Below are 20,836 nucleotides of genomic sequence, written 5' to 3' on the forward strand. Positions count from 1 at the left end.
AAAGTTTGAACGTCCTTCTGCTGCTGTGAATAGGTCGGTGTTTCCATAGCGGTGGCGGAGCTGAGGCTGCTAAATGTTAATGCCTCATCCCTGAGTCTCCCTGGGGACTAATGCGGACAAAAACATGACTTTCTTTACAGGGGGGTGACCGCGTGTGTGCGTATACTATATATATGTGCGAGGTGGGTTCTAGAGACTTCTAGAGATTGTAGTAGCATGTTCTGTTCTTTCATGGATTTGAGCCAGAAACCATACTAAATATTGAATGGAAACAAAGCGAGATCAAGCACTATGAGCGGCTCAGAAAGCCTGTGGATCGAATGCTTGATCACAGTTACTGACTTTTCACCATCAGGATTATCATCACAGGTTCAACGCATGCAAAACGGCTCCAATTACCCCTTTATTTGAAACCAGATATAAGAGCTAAAAACCTGAATACAGCAGCTGTTCATTTGTGGTTAAAAGTCCACCCGAATTCAACCAAATCAAGACCTGCTTTCTAGAAGACATTTTGCAACATTAGAGATCGCACTGGAATCTTACAAATACAGTATTATAACATGAATCCTGATGATGCTCATTACTGTTTTTAAAAATACTTAATTGTACTGATTTGCACAATAGTATTTTACAAACATCACAAGACCAAATCTATCTGGAAACGAGCAACAAAAGTGCACCTAACTTTTGGAGATGTAACAGCATTGAGAATTGCTTGTATTGCATTACTGTACAGATGAAACCGTTTCGTCTTATTACAGGAATGCCAAGAGCACCAAAACTGTACAATAGATATTTCTTAGACTTTCATTATTAGGGACAAAGTTCTACAGCACAGCATTTCACATACCTTCTGTTGTTCAGAGTCTTTTCTATTAATTCTATTTAACACAGCCAAAGAACTGAGCACTGATCTGTATACAGACAACACAAAAGCTTCTACTGTATCCATTGACAACATTACTATTGCATTTGGTGCAATAAATATACAGCACATTGTCTTTTCTACACTGTAATACACTGTGCAATTCTGTTCCAGAACCAGTATTTGAAGGAATATACTTCTATGAATAGGATTTTTGATTATCTAGGCTTACTTTGTCCATTTCTATAAAAAAATTAATTACAGAAGCTGTGGGTGTTATGAAAATATGCAAATTTGACTCATCATCTACACACAGTTATGATGACAAGAATTGCATTTTTTAATTATGAACAAAAATGAGTGGCAAAACTGATGGACGAGTCATCTGAATCAGCTGGAACTAACATGACTATTTGATACAGACAAATGTGACCCTGGACCATGAAACCAGTCTTAAGTCGCTGGGGTATATTCTTAGCAATAGCTAAAAAAAATAATAATAATAAACTAGATAAAAAAGTTTGTCAAGACAAACTTTAAGTTGGCTTGAGAAAGCCTGGCCAGAAAGTTTAAAAGGGTAAGAAATAGAAAAAGTTTAATTTGACGGTTTGAGTCTGAAATAGTAAAAAATGTAAATAAGTTTTAAAATTATAAAGTTTTGTGTTTGCTAGGGTACCTGGGATGGTTGCTAAGGTGTTGCTATGCGGTTGTTAGGGTACCCTGAGTGGTTGCTAGGGTGTTGCTATGCGGTTGCTAGGGTACCTGGGATTGTTGCTAGGGCGCTGCTATGCGGTTGCTAGGGTACATTGAGTGGTTGCTAGGGTGTTGTTATGCGATTGCTAGGGTAACCGGAATGGTTGCTAAGGTGTTGCTATGTGGTTGCTAGGGTACCTGGGATGGTTGCTAGGGTGTTGCCATGTTGTTGCTAGGGTAACTGGAATGGTTGCTAAGGTGTTACTATGTGGTTGCTAGGGGACCTGGTATTGTTGCTAGGGTGTAAGATATTTTGTAAATTTCCTATATTTTGTAAAAATCAAAAACGTAATTTTTGATTATTAATATGCATTGCTAAGAATTCATTTGGAAAAATTAAAAGGGGATTTTCTCAGCATTTAGATTGTTTTGCACCCTCAGATTCCAGATTTTAAAATAGTTGCATCTCTGCCAGATATTATCTGATCCTAATAAGCCATAAATCAATGGAAAGCTTATTTGCATAAATGCATAAATCTCAATTTCAATTCACACTTAAGACTGGTTTTTGGTCCAGGGTCACAAATATAACACATAAAAAAAGACACTTTACATAAAAAAAACAAAAAACAAAAAAACAATCAAGGAGCATGAAAAGCTGATGCTAAAGCAGTGGTACCCAACCTTGTTCCTATAGCCCCCCCAACACTGCAGATTTTGCATCTCTCCTTTGTCTGACACACCCATTTCAGGTCTTGGAGTCGCTCCTAATGAGCTGATAATCTGAATCAGGTGTGTTTGATAACAGAGACATGGAAAACATGCTGTGCTGGGGGGCCTCCAGGAACGTGGTTGGGAACCACTGTGCTAAAGGGCCCAAAGGAGATGTTCTCCTCTGATGTGTGTATGTATGTGTGTGTGTGTGTTTGTGTGTACTATACAAAAAATACAATCTCCCCATCAGAGTAGGAGCAACCTGAGACATGACTGCTGTGTCGAGGTAGGTTACTAAAAATATATATATATATATGTACCATAGCACTATGGGACACCAGAGAAGAGAAGGAACATCTTGCTGGTACTTTCGACTCTCCCTCCCCACTAAAAGAAACAGCTGGTCTTGGACTGAGTGGCTGAGCACACAGTGAAAATCATCCTCTACTCAGCATTCTGGGAGTCTAATGCCAACAGATGTCATATGTGCGAGTTATGAGCGTATGTCTGATGCACTTTGTGCTCCCTGATCAATGTGGCACTAAAAACATGGACGAGGGGCATGGTATATAAAAAAAAATGATGCAACTCCACATAGAAGCCATGAGAATCTCCAGTGGCTTTGGCTCATAATGGAATGTTCACTTCCTGGAGAATTCTAGAATGCCCAGTTCTTCCATAGTTTGGTGTTCACATCATAACATGAAGCGGAGAGTCTGAATGGCCTCAACAGTATCGAAGCGTGCTTGGGCTTCGTAATTGATCACAAGTCCTGTGCCCAGGCAAAGTCCATTTCAATTCTTCACGAAATATCACAACATGTGATATGTGTTTCTAATCTAGATCACATTTTACTTCTACCAGCACCCATAGAAAAGTATATGTGCTTAATTATGCAAAGAATGCTTTACATATCAATCCCCCCAGTTCTTTTGTGTAACATGATATGGAAAACACATGAAGTCAGACTATTCAAATACCTAAACCTAAACGTGTTTATATCCAGCGTTGCGTACAGTGGCCTCTCTTCTTCCAGCGGTTCATCTGAGAGCAGTAGTTTTTTTATTATCCTGAAGACAATAGTAACAGTGCAGTTAAAAAGTTCCCATTTTACGGCGCCTACTGCAATAAAAATAAAAATACTCAAAATACTCTGATCAGGAAACAAACAAGTGAATACAAGGACACTATCAGAACATCTTGACAAGCAGAATTCATAGAACAATGTCATGTCAACTGGCATGAGGTACTGACATATCAAAACACAGCAATTCATTAACATAGTGAAGCCAGGATCTCACAAACAGAGGCTATGTTTCAGTATGAGATAAGAACCACAACGACAATAACAACATTGTTATTTTGAGGTAGAACATTGACTTCAACATTTGGAAGTGCTATATGTTGGATTTTTTTCAGGTTTCGCTTCAGCGAGCAGGGGAGCGGCAGTCCTTGAAATCTGAGGTAGAGAAGCACCTTTTTCTCTTTTGACTGAACGACTGATGTGTATAAAAACAGAACAGACAAGATGCAGATCTCAAAGACTTCCATCAAGACATTCATTCCTGCTGAGGTAGGTTTTTTGTTGCAAATTCTAAGGTTCACATAACATAGAGTCTAAAGTCTTTGTGAAGGCTGAGACCTACTAAAAAAAAACATTGATATCAGTGAACAAAAAAGTCCTGAGAATAATATGAAATCCCTGGAAGAAGGTCTTGGTCTCTGGTGGATTGACTTGTGAAATCATAAGTAGGTTAAGAGGAGGCAGCAAGTTGAAAAATAGATGTTTTGGTAGGAAATATACTCCTCTGTTGTGCAGAAGAAGCCAAATAAAATCATCTAGATACTAGTGACTGGAGACTTTGAATGTATGCTGCCAGCTGAAACTGCAAGAGTGTATTTGTTCACCTACCAGTGAGAAATAATAGATGTCCATCGCAGAACCTTGAGGCCAGAGGGACCCTCGGCATTACAGTCCAGTGATTCCCACTAAGGGAACTTAACTTACGAATAATATATTCTTTGCATGATAAAAACAGAACTGAAAAAGATGAATACTTCAGTTGACCTGAGTTGGACAGGAGTCTGAGTAGAGGATAATCTTGGCCTTCATTCCTTCATCAGTCTTCATCCTGTTGGCCATCTGCTGGATGCTGCCGGAACTGAACCTCACACTCCTCCATCAGGCTGAAGTCATCAAGGGGAAGTGTGGACATCTGGGTTTCATTCAATGGACAAAAGACCAAAGAGCTCGCATTCTGAAAATAAACACACACAAATACATGGTAAAAAAACAGGAATCTCATCAGAGCTCATAGGGTTGTAATTTAGCTTTGATTCCTTTCAGTACACTCAGGCAAATGCATCTCTTTCCATTTCACTTTTATATGCACTCATAAATTGTTCTCTGAGAAGCCCAATAACCATGCAATCCACATGTCTATAAATGAATGCATTTCCCCAGGGCTTACTGCGTGGGTGGTATCAGGTGGATGGGAGGAGTGGGATGGTCCTGAGAAGAGTCTCTCCATCTCATTGGAGTCAGTGCAGCTCTTTGCAGTGAGGGTTCCTCCATTTCTGTCTGAGCTGAACCTGTGAGGGCTGTTGAGGGCCAGAGTCCCCTGTGATGAAGAGGAGGATTCGAGCACGACTCCAGCTGCTGGATTGCGGCCCGCCTGTCGGGTGGCCTGCACGGTTTTACACATCATCAACCTGCAAGTAAAAAACTATTTAACTCTGTATCCAAAGAAACATGTTGACCTTTATTTAAAATAAGACTTTTCTGTCACCTGAAGCCCATGCCCCCTGTGAATGCATTATATATGCACTATAAAACGATACCAGTGGCAAGCACACATACTGTAGGCAGCATTGATTCCTTACCTTCCCCTGTAGCTGAACACAAGGAAAAGGACACAGAAAATGATGCAAGTGACTCCAATATGGATGCCGATGATGATGCCTGTGGTGGAGCTTTTATTCTGTTCATCTTTTACACAGTCACAAGGGGTATTTAGCACTGCAGGAACAGAACACACACATATGCACAGTCAGTGTCAGTGTGTTATTATGCTTGCATGTGTGGGAGTGAACCAGTGTGTTGCATCAGGCACCTGATTTCTCCACTGCCTCCTTGAGTGACACCAAGCGCAGAGTGGCATTGCCCTCTCCATGCTGGTTAAAAGCCAGAATCTTCATTTCATACACAAAAGAGGGATCTGCCAAAAGAGGTGTTAAAAGAAGTGAAAAAACAAACAAACAAACACCTAAATAGTTTTTATTGTAATAATATGCATTATTATATATGCATTAATAATTTCTGTTAACTTGGCTATGAAGCAAAATAAAGAATAAAGGTTTTTTATTATTAGTTATTATTACTGTTATTGTTATAGACTTAATGTTTAATAAAAATAATAACAACAACAACTGACATCATGATTTTTTAATGCATTAATTGGCCTATATCATGCAGACTAAATGTTAAACAAAAGCAACAACAACAACAATAATAATAATACATTAATAATGGGTCTTGAAAAGACAAGCAGAAAATTTAATAAATTCTATGTAAACAGAACTCATTATCTCTCCCACTGCACTGAACAAAAATACACAAGAACATGAGAATGCACAAGTATTTTTAATGTGTTATTTTACACAGAAGTTCATTCTGCTCATATTTTTTATGAATAAAGCCCACTATGGCCGGACTCACCTAGCTGAGTGATGTTGTACTGGGTCACATTACGTGGGAAGGTAAGGGGTCCCGTGAAGATGGGGACGGGAACCTTACGGTAGTAGAGATTGAATCCTTCCTGCTGGCCCATCTTAGTGGAAGGCTCCCATGTGGCCTGGACCACTGTCGAATTAATCACCTTCGTGAACAAGGCTGGTGGTGCAGGGACTGTAGGCGATGCAAAACAAAAAACAAAAACAAAAAACCTAAAGGTTCAGACGTAATATATTTCATCAGCAAGAGCAAACACAAAGGGGGGAACTTTACCCTGATGACCTTGAAAGAAAGACTACACTGTGTCAAAAACACCAAAGGTTTCAAGAGGGAGAGTGTGTTTTTAGTTGATTACTGCCAGCACAATTAACAACTTAAAACAACTGGGAATTATACAATTATGCAATAAAAGAAGCTTGTGCTTGCATGATTGTTGAAATATGTTTTATAGAGTACCTTCTCCCAGAGTTCTCTCCACAGCTGTCTCAGAGGGTTTGCTGGCTCCGCGGGATGTGTAAGCCTTCACATAGAAGCTGTAGCTGGTGGAAGGCTCCAGATCTCCGATTACCTGCTGCAGGGTCATTTTACTCACAGCCTCCTGGTACTCCATCTCCACTGGGTCTGAGAGTAAAGAAGGAAAGAGAGAGGCCATGAAAAAATGGTATGAGAGAGATGAACAAATGGAGAAAAACGGAGCAAGAGAGTGAAAGCACTGGCGTGAGAACAATACTAAGGATTAACCACCACCATTGCCCGACTCTTAATGGAAAACGCCACTGTTTTTTTCACTCCTGAAAACTCTCCCTGATGATATTACTGCGCCGATGTCGAAGTGCTCTTCCGTCGTGCATTATAGTTATAATTTTTTTATCCCCTTAGAAAAACATGGAAGTGTTGGGTGGCTTCTTAATTCATCCCTGTTTGGATCCTAAGGAATGAATGGTGCTAAGCTAAATGCTAGCATAGTGGCGCCACATGCCTTTAATGTCGACAACCCACTTAGTCTGCAGTAAACGTTATATTTTCCCATTATTTATTCATGCCAAATTGCTGGAGGTGATCATATACATTATAAATAGCTCAGAATCCAAAACATATCTCACAGAGCTGTAGGGCAGTGAGGCTTCCAACTGATGAGAGATGCGACAGACAGATCAGAAATCTAAATTGCAGTGACTAATAGTAATAATAACACCACAGTAAGAGCGCAGCAGAGGACACTTATAGCACTTCAGTATAGGTCTTAGATCAGCTGTTCAGATGTATTTGCTGTAGCATAGAAAAACATCAACAAGCAATTTTAAAGCTTCACAGGAGAGAGGGACTGATATCTGAATACACATTCAGCCTCATGCTGAGCTTTCAGGAAAAGGCTTCAGGCTTCTCTCTTACTCTTTGCCACCAAATATGTTCAGATGTTTGATTTTATTTGAACTAAAACAGCAATTTGTCTTTTAAAATGTCACATATTTACTTCAGAGTTTTGTGTATTCAGATTAACAAAACATAGATAATGCCATTGTAGCTTAGCTGTTAATCAGATTGGCTTTGGCCTTGTGCTCTCGCTCTGAAAGACAGGGGTCATGCGTGACATGCATTTCATCCTTTAAATATTAGATTGCTCATTGTGTCATGTATACTCTGACAGGGAGAAGACTGTTGACTGAATACGCAAATAAACAAAAAAACAGCTTTAGCTCTATTATAACGGCATACATAAACGTGTCTCTTTCTGTCAAACTGCATAGATTTAAATTCCCACCACAGCTGATGACAACAAGAAAAAAGCAATGATTTGCTATCGACTCTAAATCTCGATGCTTTCCATTATGAGAGAGCCCGGAGTGAAGACTGAATAAAATATGAAATTCATAATATTTGTGGAAATCTACATATTATACTTGAAATTAAATAACGTATTGATTTACTGAGGAGTGTTTTATATTCGATGCTGAGTAAATTAGATATGATTTGATTTTGCATCATTGCGTGTATGCGTGTGATTAGGTTCATAAGCAGTTTTCCTACCAGCAGTCTTGCGGATATGTAGCACATATCCAATTATGTCCTGAGTGTTTTGGGTGGGCTCGTTCCAGGACACCTGAATGGAGGTCGGAGAAAGGACTTCTGCACGTACCCCCGTGGGCACACCCGGCAAGCCGTCAGCCCACAGCACGGTCAGACGGGCACTGGCCTGTGTGGAGCCAGCACTGTTCTCTGCAATGCACTGATATATGGCCTCATCATCCTGGGTTACTCCATAGATGGTCAGAGTACTAGGAGAAGAGAGGAGAGAGTTATCAGCCATATCAGTTATCAGCTGATATTAATCATTAATAATAACATAACATAAATAATGATTAATTAATTAATCATTTTAATTAAATGAATATCATTGATTAATTTGGACAAAGTAGTTACGTTTTAATATCAGCCGTAACATGAAATAAAAATAATCAGCTTCTGTTTCTGTCAGATTTTTAAAATTGGTGCATTCCTAGCAGAAAATCCTTCATTGTAGGTCTCACCTAAGTGCAGTTAACAGTGTAAATGATGCAACTGGCATGAATAAAGCAGAGTCAAAAAAATAAAAAACCATAAGCACCCACCATCTCTGGATGCTCATTAACATGAAGCAAAACCAACCATCTGTCAAACTCCCTCCTGAATTTTACTCTTCACTTTCTATTCTTTCTCACTAGTCCTTATTTTTACACTCTCATTCTTTCAGAGTAACACCTTCTTCCTTTGTGCTTTTCTTCATTGCCGGGAGATACAGTGACAGTTGAAAGGGGCAGCATTATTAGTGCTGAATATTTAATCAGATGTTTTTTTCTCCCTTAATCCTGAGGCCCTGAAAAAAATGGTCTGTAAGGTTTACCACTTAAAGGGACAGGATATTTAAATGAGTGCCCTGGGCCTACTGTAACTCTTTCTTTCTAAGCTCCACCTCCTTTATTATGAAATATTTGAATGAGGCTTATGTTCTTAGACAAATGCTATTGTACTGCCATGATATTATTTAGAGTGAATGGGAAAATATAACAGCATTCAGTGTATGCATTCATTCATTTTAAAACCCTGCAGCCTACATGCAAGGTTACATGCTAGTTATTCCCAGAGATTATGGTTCTCTCTTTTATATTCTTCATGTCTCACCACCAGCCTAAAGCAACCTGCCACAACTTTATCTCTCTTACATGTACACCCCCCCCCCCGACCCCACACCCGTCTGAATTGGCGATTCCTAGTATTGCAATCAGAATGTTTCAAGAGGTCACTTTTGCTCAGTTTGATGGGATGAACCTTCTCCCAATCATCACAATCTTTAGAAAACAACCAAGGAGACATCTTCAACTAGGCTTTTTGTACTTAAAACAAAGGGCTTTTCAGCACTTACACTTCTGCTCTGTTACGAAATTTTAAATGGTAGTCAAGTCAAGTCAAGTCTGCTTTTATTGTCAATTGTTTTACATGTACAGTGCATACATACAGAGAATTAAAATTGCATTACACTCAGACCCATGATGCATACAGATAACACTACAGTAGAGCCTGAAAAAATGTTATGCACTAAAACATTTTAGTTTACACTATACACTAGCAGTATACACTAAAATAATTTAGATTTAAGTGTTTTATTATATGTAGACAATTGTATACACTTAAATATTTTCTTATATACTTTTATTAATTATTATTATCATTTATAAATAATGATTAATTAATCATTTTTATTAAATGAATATTATTTATTAATTTGGACAAAGTAGTAAAGTTTTAATATCAGCCGTAACATGAAATAATAATAATCAGCTTCTTTATCTGCCAGATTTTTAATACTGGTGCATTCCTAGCAGAAAGTCCTACATTGTAGGTCTCAAAAATCTAGATCAAATATAAAATACAACTATACAATAAGGGCATGTAAAAAAATAATAAAAATAAAAATAAAGTTAATAATAATAATAAAGCAGTTTAAGGCACATGGCAGATATAGTGCAAACCAGTGAAGTGAACAAACAGTGCAGATAAAAGATTTTTAGTGCAAAAAAGAAGCTTATTCAGTCTGATTAAAACGACAGTTCTTGTATTTAAACTGACTGATGAGGTAGTAGAATGACAGTTCTATGCTGAATGAGGTAGTGAGCAGACCAATGCTGCACAAAGTGACTGGTGTATGTCATCGTATGTTGGGGGGTTAGGGGGGTGGAAGGACCTGGTGATGTGGGACCTGGGGGAGGGGTGGTCATAGTTCAGTGGTGCCTGGGGTAGAAGAGGGAAGGAGGGGCAAGTTTAGGAGCGAGTTTAGCTTCCTGACGGTAGTGCTATTTATTAGCATATTACACTCTAGCTTGGATTTATCCCTTCTGCAACATCCATTGTAAGTTGCTTTTGATATAAAATAGTCTGCTAAATTAATAAATGTAAATGCAATTAGGAAGGGAGAGAACACTATGTGCTCTCCTCTGCCAAACTGCATTTCTACACCACGTGCACCCCCCCCCCCCACACACACACAAATAGAGCGGCAATAAAAATAGCTGTTTTTGAAATTCCAAACCAGCATGACATGCCTTCACAACATACCCATAAACCTTGGGCTCTACGGACCAAACTGTCAGGCAAGTTTCATAATGTCATCCCTGCTCTCTGAGGAACAGTGTGACAAACATTAGTCTCCCTACAATCATCTAAGCAGCACAGTCAGTGTCAGTTAGGCCCAATAAGCCCAAAGCATAAATGACATTTTTGACTCCAAGACCTCCCATTTTCCACAACAATATTCAAAGGCCCCATTACTTTTCCATTTGTTTGTGATTCACTGGATAAGGATTAAGAATAAAATATTTTTTTTTACTAACAATTTCAACTCAATCAAATATTTAGGAGCTTGGCATAAATAGAAACATGCATCTTCATTATAAAAATACTGATGATGTTAAAGAATAAGATTTTATTTTCAGGACACTGGGAACCGTTGTTCTTCAAAAAACATCTGTTGAGTGGGGTGAATTACTAAAGCTTGTTTATTGAATATCTCATTTGAATGCACTTTTTTGGTATTTAAATCATTTAAACTCTCTTTGGAATTTTCCTGAGGCCCACACAAATGTAAGCTTGATTTTACATGTTCAGAAATGTGTCGGAGCGCATTTTGAAAGCAAATATGGTCAATCTGAATTTAGGAATTGCAACATTATAATGTACAGTATGAAATAATGGACAATCAGTTTAATAATTACAAAAGATTACAAAGTTATTCAAATATTAGTGCTTTTAAAGATTTACTTTAAGTGAGTATTAAATGATGACAAATGTATTTTTAAAATGCAAAAATAGAGCAATGATCATGCAGAAATAAATATCCAATACTGGCTGAAACCAATACATTTGAAAAACATTATTGTGCATTTTGATTTGCAACGTAGGCCTATCTGGTTACTACAAAAGTGCTTTATTGTTGTTCAGAATACTGATGTCTGGAGAGGAAAAGCACACAGTTTGCCGGGACCATCTGCACCCTCTCTATCTGTCTATACATTCTGGCTTCTCCTCAGATTAACAGAGAGCATCCTGAGACGGGGGGCTGCTATTCAAGCGCACTGAGAGCATGTTTGCACAGTCGTCACAGAGCAGTGCCTCTTGAATGGGGTGGTCACCCTTATTCACAGTCGTCTAGAGGAGAGCGAGAGAGATGGAAAGACGAGAAGGGGGTGGGAAAGGGGAGTGTTAGGTAGGGTTGAGGCATGTGAAGCAGGGGAGCTTAGTTGTCTCACCACTCAGTGAAAGCCTGTTGGAAATGACTGATTGCAGGAGAGGTCAGAGGTCAAGGCCAGAGCTTGCTCCATTTTGCATGGGTTGGAGAGAGGGTAATCACCAAGAAGTGCATAATGGAGTTTAAAAAGGGGCAAAAGAGGGAAGAAATGAGTGTGTTGTTCTTGTCTGCTGAACTGCAAAAAATGGTGAACACTGTCCACACAGTTTTTTCAAAAGATAAGGATAAAAACTCTGCATGGTCATTTGTTTATGTTTTTTTATTATTATTATTATTATTATTATTATTATTATTATTTAACTTAGAAGACAGTAGAGATTGGAAATATAGACAGACAGAAAATAGGCCAGATTCAAGTCTGCATTCATGAGCATGTGCATCTCCCACTGCACCATGTCTTCAAGTGCACTTCAGAAATAAAAAAACATGATGGACCAAACTTGAAACTAGGACAAAGAAAACCTTAAGTGAATAATACAAACTCAATTATTATACACATTCACACACGTATTTATGCGCTGTATGTATAATGCAGACATAATATATAACTACATTCAAAGTCCCTCTAAGAGCTGTCCAGTGCAGTGTTGTGTGATTTGACTGCGGGTCACTGTGGCATTTTGATTACTGCTGTTATAATGTTTTATGTTTATGGAGCAGGCAGTGACCCCACCCTCTGCTCCTGCAGCTACTGAACCTCATGACCTCCGCTCTGACTGCAGCACACTAACACATGTCTGCAAGCCAGCACACTCACGTCTGACAGCGATCTGACTGATTCAGTATTAAATTACACCATAATATCATGAAATCAGAATCTTGTAGATTACATTATTGTGGTGTGATTTAGGGATGCACCAATATTATAATTCAAATACTGATACTGTCCAATAGTTGGTATGGCCAATAACAAATAAATATCTGATTATAAGAAAACTAAAGCACACAAAAATCCTATTCTCTCATCATTGTTAACAAATACACAACTCTGCTTAGTTGTACAACAACTAAATCCAACATACTGTGAGATGTGTGTTTTTAATCAGTTTAATGATATTCCAGTGGTGGATGATGTAGCAAGCAAACAAATCCCACAGAGTGTATTTTTTGGGAAGAAGCAACTGAAACCAAATGTAGACATGTTCCTGTAGCTTTTACAGAAGTGTCAGCAACACGAAGATCATGGGTTCGATTCCCAGGGCATGAACTTATAAAATTAATACTTTCAATGTAAGAGATGATAAAAAGAATCATTCAACCTTTATGAGAATATAGACTTTCACACTACAGCTATAACGACACAGAGAAACTATAACATCAGAATCAGAATCAATCAGAGTGTTTTTAAAAAAAAATCAAGATCCACCAAACTTCAAAGAGCTCTAGCATTTAAAGCGACAGATGACAAAATTACAGAATATTATAGTCTGTTGGTGCGTAGATGTTAATATATGTATCAGTACAGTTATCATTCTTGGTGTGAAAGGGATGTTAGAATCACTCATAACCCCTATGCAACCACACATCATCACACAAAATCATGGCAACGCTCACAAAAAATATTATTATTACTCACTGATGAAATGAGTTTTGAAATTTAGTTTGGTAACACAGGAGATGCAAGCAGAAATTACACACAAAAATGTGAAAATAGATTATACAGTGTGTGTAATCCTTTAAAAATACACAGAACTGATGTTGTGTGGCGACACATATGGGCCAGCAATGTATAAGAATTCATCAGTAAGAGGAACAGACTCACTCTCTGCTCTACTTTATGAGTCAATTAGCTAATGCTCAGACGCAGAAATTTCAGCTGTGCTCTCTCTGTCTACCTGCTTCTTCTCACTCCAGTCAGACTATGCCTGTCCCAGCCTTCTTGTCTTTCCCAAGTGATTTCTTATAGCAATGAACACATTCTCTCTATCTTTGCCGTTATAAATTTTAGCCTCAATGAAATAGATTTTCTCTCACATTGTAAACATGCTCTTTAACCACAACAAAATGCCAGGCAATAAAACCTTTATAGCGATAGACAAGGCATCACGTTTCATTTCCAAAGACATGATCATAACCAAAACAGCGGGGTGGGTGGAATAATAGCATAGATAAACCGATAGCTGAGTGTCTTCCACAGCAGACACAACACGTCCTAGAGCAGAGGAATGGGGGACAAAGTGTCCTACTGACCTCGACAAGTGGCATCCTAAAATGGTTGTCATAACACTGTAGCTAAAAAAGGACAACCAGCAACTTAAAAATGTCCTTCAATGACACAAACAGCGACCGCCTTCACTAAAGCCTTCTGTAAGGTGACTCCAAATGTAATAAATTACATTGTGCAAATAAGGAACTCTGGAATATAGCTATGTAAGCAAAACTTACTCCTTATACAATATGGAAACGGAAAAATAAATTGAACCTGTATTAAAGCATGGCTTTTCCAGTGTTGGAAAAATACAAAAATAAATAATAGATGGAAAACTTTGAAAAATGGCAATTAGAAATGGTGCCTTAACAACTAACTGAAATAAGTTTGAAGTTGTACTTGACCCAATGGTGTAGCATTTCAGATCCACGCCAATGAGGTTAAAATACCCTCCAATGCTTCCAATATTGTTGTCTTTTCAGAGGTAAATAACATTACATGACTATGTTTTATTTACGTATAAATGATTGGAAATAATAATGAACAATTTCAAGCCTACTCATTATTTGTAATGCACCAGCCACCTAATAATTGCAACAAGCATGTTTTGTAACTTTTTATATAACACAAATCGTAGCTTATAAGTTGTCAATTATATCATTGTTTTTCCGTTCTGTAATGTGGTGTAAGATCACTGTGTTCAGTTCAAGTGACACACAAATAAATCTTCTATTTTTCTATTAGTTCCAGCACGAGAATAACATGAATCAATATAAGACATGTTGAAAAAAATCTGAACAACTTAAACAAATGTCTCATGTAGGCAAATCGATAGATCAATCAGTCAAAATGATTGAAAAAAATATATATATTTTAGTACGTGTACTAACATGTACTTATAGTGTACTTACAGTATATTTATCTAAGAAAGTTCTGGTAATACAAGGTAACTACATGAGGTAGGGTTAGGTTTAGGGGTAGGTTCAGGGTTAGTACCTAGTTATTACATAGTTATTGTAATTACTATAATAAGTACATAGTATGTACACGAGGAACAGGACTGTAAAATAAAGTGCTACCAATATAACTTTGCCAACATTGTTTTACTATTTTCAGAAACCAGTCAGTTAACTGCCACATACCTTTTCATTTGAGTAGGTGGAATTTTCACATTAATTAACTTTATTAACACAACATAAACGCAACTTTCTAAATCTAGTAATTTTGACTTCATTCTAAAAAATATTATGGCAATAAAACACTGCAGTTAATTACAAAATTACTTAATCTAAACATACTCTTGGCACTGCCGCCCAAAACACTACAAAAGCAGGAAAGAAAAAAAAAACCTACTCACTCATTTTAGTTGTAACTAATTTAATTCTCTAGGCCTTTCTATTGGCAAATTCATCCACAATGTACTTGGTGTTTAATTAAAGGTTTTGTGTATGCTCAATGGAAAGAATGGCTATTTTCGATAGTCTTTCGATAAAAGAGTATTAAAACAATATAGTGAGAATTAAAACGGTGCAGGTGTCGCTAAAGCTATTTGATACAGTTATTTTTTAATTATTAATTATCATTTTATTTTGTTTGCATGTAGTTTTAAAAATGACGCAGTTCTACAGCAGATATATAACAAATGGACACAAAATCGAGCCCTGCACATGATATGAAGACAATATATTTATTTATTTAGGCCACAAATTAAGAATTTGTTCCCTCATTTTAATAAAATGGTCCCCCTCGATGGGCCCCCAATCAGCCCGGGCCCATATGCATGTGCATACCCTGCATACACAGACGCTACGCCCCTGAGTTGACAAGATTAAAAGTGAAAAAAAAGTCAAAAAACAAAAACAAAAACAAAGGGCAAAAACACATAACAAAATGATACAAAACACAAAAAGTGAAAATTTTAAATCAATAAAAAATATGGATAAATAATAATAATAATAATAGTCTTTTCCAGCTCACCTGTTGTTGTTCCTGAGTTTGACATGGCCATCAGGGTCTAAGATTTGTCCATTTTTCAGCCAGGTGATTTGTGGGACTGGCTCACCCTGGGCCAGGCAAGTGAAGACGGCAGTGGTGCCCACCGGGCGAGCAATAGACTGAGGGGGCTGCACAAACTCTGCAGGGGCTGTAGACACATACAGAGGAAGAGAAAGCAAGACATAATGAGGACTCAATTACTGGCAATACAAAACAAGATATAATTAAATAAAAAGGCTTGAAATTTCTGAAACCTCTGTATCTGTTGGAAGATGTCTCAGTATATTCACTAGGTGTCTGCACTAATATTCCCATTTTCACCATCTCCATATGTCACATACATGTTAATAATGCCAATAGAAGTATTTGAAGAAGAAAATAACAGTGCACACAATGCTGAGAAAGGGAGGGAGATTGTCTATGTGGCTTTGGCATTATCACATTTATTATGAACGTATTGTGACAGCAGTGGGTGGTAACAGGAATGAACTTGGAGAAAGCATCAGATTAACTTGATTAGAGTAGGGCAAAAACAGATTTCACAGGGCCAGAAGAGGAAACTGACAATCCATAAATGACACAGTGTGTAAATTAAAGCAGATTAAATGCAGCAGAACAGATGTGGGGGGCTAGGAAGGGATACTTGGACCACGCACCTCTTTGAGCCCCCCAGAGCCTTCTGCCGCCCCCAACCTCACAAGATACCCTCCTCCTCCTCCTCACTCACCACGTGGCAATTCTGCCAACTGACACAGAATGCAGATAATCCAATAGTCTTTTACTGCTTAATTAGGACACATTTAATCTGGGAAAATCTGAATTTGCTGACTGATTGGCAACCGTTTGCTCATTTGTATCCACCACACCTTTCATATTCATTCAAGGTGCAATGGTTTTAATTATTAAAGTCCTTTAATCGGCAAGTGTTGATCCTGCTCTCAGCCTCTCTCCTTTTATTTCATTGTTACCAGCGTTTCTCAATAAATAAATTATAAGAGGTCCTAGCCGCTCTCAAAGGTCCATCCAGTGCACCTCAGAGCCCTGCAAATTAGTGCGGGACAGAGAGTGGGGGATGGGTCGAGGCAGTGAGTATTGATGTATCACTGTGATATGTCATCCACTGTTACACCTTTTTCTTATTTTCTTATCTTCCCCTTACTCTCGTTTATTTCTCTCATGGGATTTATTTTTTTCCTTCTTACTAACACGTTTTTACATTAAAAAAAAAAAAAAACTCTTTCTCTCTCACCCTATATCTCTTTAAGGTAAATGAAATAAGCAAAGAGTTGCTTCACCATCTGGCTACTAAGATCATATCAATTCTCAGCTACACCTTCAGCGTTGCTCCCACTATCATGGTTTACAGCTGTTGAGATCCAGTCACTAAATTCAAAAGGACTTCCAGTATGATCATTTGGTTGTTGTATGTAGTGTTACTTAGTAGCACCAATACTTGTAATTAGTTATTTCTAAGTGCTGTGTTTATATGTATATATGCAGGGGGGCCGTAGCTGGGGTTTGCGGAAACTGTTTGAAAGTGTTTAACTTGTATGTTTGTTCTATTTATTTATTTGTGCTATTTACATAGTGTTTAAGTTTTTCAAGTTTGTAGGTGTCCAGGTACAAAAAGCACAACACAATAACTAGAACTAAAAAATAATGACTATAAAAGTATGTAGATAACACAAAAATGATGCTTTGCAATCTTTCTTGTAGCGTTGGTCAATTATACTTTTTAGTGAATTAGTGTCCAAAAATAATTTACAGATTTTATAGGATTTTTTTTTTCCATGTTTAGGGGATCTCTTTCAATGCAAATATGTTTAGATACATTTGTTTACTGACTAATTTGAAAGTTCTAAAAAGTTTTGGGATGTGCATTTCAAAGAAAGAGTCACCTTGCACAACCAGGCGTCCCTGAGCAGTTCTGCGCACACGGGTTCCTGGCTTGTTGGCCGCACAGACGTAAACGCCAGAATGCTGAACTCTGACATCAGAGATCATCAGGTTTCCTGTTCCTAGTACCTGGATACCCTCAACTCCTATTGGCCGTCCATCTGAAAGAGAGGGATAGTGTTGACCAAGACAGACAAAAAAAGACAAGAGAAAAGAGGAGCTAAAAATAAACGTAACAGGACAACAGAAGCATGTGATGAGCCTCATAATTTAACAGCACTAGTTAAATGTGATTAATTATGGAGCACAAAGCACCATCCATCGTTTTGCCCTGGTTCGAGAAACATCTTAAGAGACCTGAAGAATCATAGACAATGAGAGAAAAAAAAACAACTCTCATACAGTACACACACGCACACATGCACACACACATATATATGTATACCATGGACAACATACATGTGTTGAACATACACACTTTCTATGAGCACTGAATCATTTCAGGTACTATAAACCATATCAGTCTAGATAATCTCTACCACTTCAGCTGTAATTGGACACTCGTTGAGGAAAAGTGCTAGTAAAAATTTATAATCCCACTAATTACATCTTTACTCTTAAAAAAGTTTTTAATTTTTTGTTATTTTTTAAATGACATTATATACACAGTTTTAGATACTGCGGCAAGGTACAGTTCTCATATCACCAGATTTAAATGAAATATCATAGAGACACTGACATAAGTGTGTGTGTGTGTGTGTATGTACATGTGCTTGACAGACCCAAGTAAGGGTAGCAGCTTATTTAATTTTTGACATCAATAAAAATGAGGCTGTGTAAGAAGGAAATAATGTACAGTGTGTTCCATGGACTGTACTGTTATCTAATAACATGACAACTTTTATGCTGATGAGAAAATGAAATAAATTTGAAAATTAAATGTGATCTAGGACCTTTTTTACAGGGTATGCCAGTGATAAAAACAGTGTACCCCTAGTTTAGGTTGGTCAAACTGATTTTTGAAACATGATAAAAGTTTTTTTTAGGTCTTTGAGGTCAAAAGGACCTCCACTTAGCCAAAAAAAGTTGTCCATTTGATGGTTTCCAGCTGGAAACCAGTGCTGTGAAAAGTATGCCCTCTTTCGAAATCAATATACTTTCACACTGATATTTATAACACATTAGATAATAGCTCAGAGGAAAAAAAGAATCAGTTGAGAATGAATTATATCACTCCGTGTACAACACCACCTTAGAAGTAAAGATAAGATTTTTTATTTTTTTATTTCCATGAATCCTTATCAAGATAAAACAGACAGATGTGGCAAAGAGTGTTCAATGACCAAAATTGTCAGATAAAATTTTCAACTGTGTGGCTTCAAAACTCTTGAGTGTGCTTAAAAATAAATTAGCTATTTTTCACACAAAAAAAAAACAAACTCTCTCACCGCACAGTATCAGCCGATTTGATCTGTGAAAACTATGTCTTAGCAGAAAGGATGACAGAGTTTCCTTCACCATTCCAAACCATTTGGCTTCAGTAGATTGGAGTGTAAATTACTTTAACAGCCAGCTTTTTTAAATAGGGTCCGTTCATCAAAATCTGACTTTTATGGATCTTTTGAACTAAACAAGATTGATGCACTATGCCGGTGATGTACAGTACCATTCAAAGGTTTCCAAAAGAGCCCATATTACTCCTCTCTTTATCTCCTTGCACTGGCTACCAGTTGCGGCTCACATGAAGTTCATTCGTGCTTGCATATAGAATAGCCGCAGGCTCAGCACCCGCCTACTACTCACTACTACAAATCTACATGCCCTCCAAAAGTCTGAGATCCACTAGTGAGCTACGCCTTGCGGTACCATCACAGAGATGCTCAAAATCACTTTCCAGAACATTCTCTTTCACCATTCCTGGCTGGTGGAATGATCTTCCCACTCCTATCCAGAATACTGAATCCCTGACAATTTTCAAGTGACAGCTAAAAACTAATCTCTTTGTTACTAATGCTACTTTACTTCATCTTAAATTAAAAAAAAGGCTCTCTCATTATTTATTCCTTCCTTTTTTAGCTTGTACTTATTTGAACAATACCTGAAACTTGGTATTACGAGCACTTGCTGTGTCTGTTTGCCTCTTTAAGATGAATCCCTTTATGTATTCCCCAATTTTATGTCACTTTGGATCAAAGTGTCTGTAAAATGACTAAATGTAAATGTATGTAAACGTAAAACCTTTGCATTGCCTTCCTTGTGATCACAACATTAGGAAAGAGTGGATAAACTTTATTTTTAATGAAGATCCAGACACACCAATAAGAACTTGGTCCTTTGTTCACTTCATTTAACTGCTGATTAGTTTACAAACAAAGCACAATTCGTCAAAGGATTTCCAGAAAGACTGAAACTAAAAGACGATGCTGTGCCAACTATATTGGATATGACAGTAATGTCGCACCTTTTTTAGGGAAGTCGTGGCCTAGTGGTTAGAGAGTTTGACTCCTAACCCTAGGGTTGTGGGTTTGAATCTCGGCTGGCAATACCACGACTTAGATGCCCTTGAGCAAGGCATCGAACCCCCAGCTGCACCCCGGGCGCCTCAGCATAAATGGCTGCCCACTGCTTTGGGTGTGTGTTCACAGTGTGTGTGTTTTCACTGCTCTGTGTGTGTGTGTGCACTGTGGATGGGTTAAATGCAGAGCATGAATTCTGAGTATGGGTCACCATACTTCGCTGAATGTCATGTCACTCACCTCACTAGTGTGAGTAACTGTTTTTATTAAGTGGTCACTATTGCTTTGTCTGTTATTACGGATAGTTTGATATGTACATAGGCGTTTTTAACCTAAATCACATCAGTGTCCATCTATTAAGGATGTAGGCTGTAAAACTCACAGCAATGGGCGTCAGGGACATACTGGGACAAAAAAGTGCCCCTGGACTTTCTGGCCCACAGCAGCCCACCACATCATAACACATCCACCCGTTTTGATGTAATTTATTAGT

The 20,836-nt window shown here is 37.9% G+C and overlaps 1 protein-coding gene across 1 annotated transcript in view; it reads right to left on the reverse strand.

Annotated features, from left to right (window-relative positions):
- Positions 1 to 3,468: 3,468 nt before the first annotated feature.
- Positions 3,469 to 20,836, reverse strand: part of LOC113051544 (immunoglobulin superfamily DCC subclass member 3-like) — a 68,755-nt gene continuing 51,387 nt past the window's right edge. Inside the window, exons 6-14 of the mRNA XM_026215393.1 lie at positions 17,830 to 17,988; positions 15,914 to 16,079; positions 8,037 to 8,284; positions 6,465 to 6,629; positions 5,994 to 6,182; positions 5,389 to 5,493; positions 5,159 to 5,294; positions 4,747 to 4,987; positions 3,469 to 4,533 (exon numbers count right to left, since the gene is read on the reverse strand). Of these exons, the coding sequence (XP_026071178.1) occupies positions 4,396 to 4,533; positions 4,747 to 4,987; positions 5,159 to 5,294; positions 5,389 to 5,493; positions 5,994 to 6,182; positions 6,465 to 6,629; positions 8,037 to 8,284; positions 15,914 to 16,079; positions 17,830 to 17,988 (1,547 nt within the window). The 3' untranslated portion in view covers positions 3,469 to 4,395. The remainder of the gene's footprint in view (positions 4,534 to 4,746; positions 4,988 to 5,158; positions 5,295 to 5,388; positions 5,494 to 5,993; positions 6,183 to 6,464; positions 6,630 to 8,036; positions 8,285 to 15,913; positions 16,080 to 17,829; positions 17,989 to 20,836) is intronic.

The sequence above is a fragment of the Carassius auratus genome, chromosome 32 (assembly GCF_003368295.1).
Source record: "Carassius auratus strain Wakin chromosome 32, ASM336829v1, whole genome shotgun sequence".
Lineage (NCBI taxonomy): Eukaryota > Metazoa > Chordata > Actinopteri > Cypriniformes > Cyprinidae > Carassius > Carassius auratus.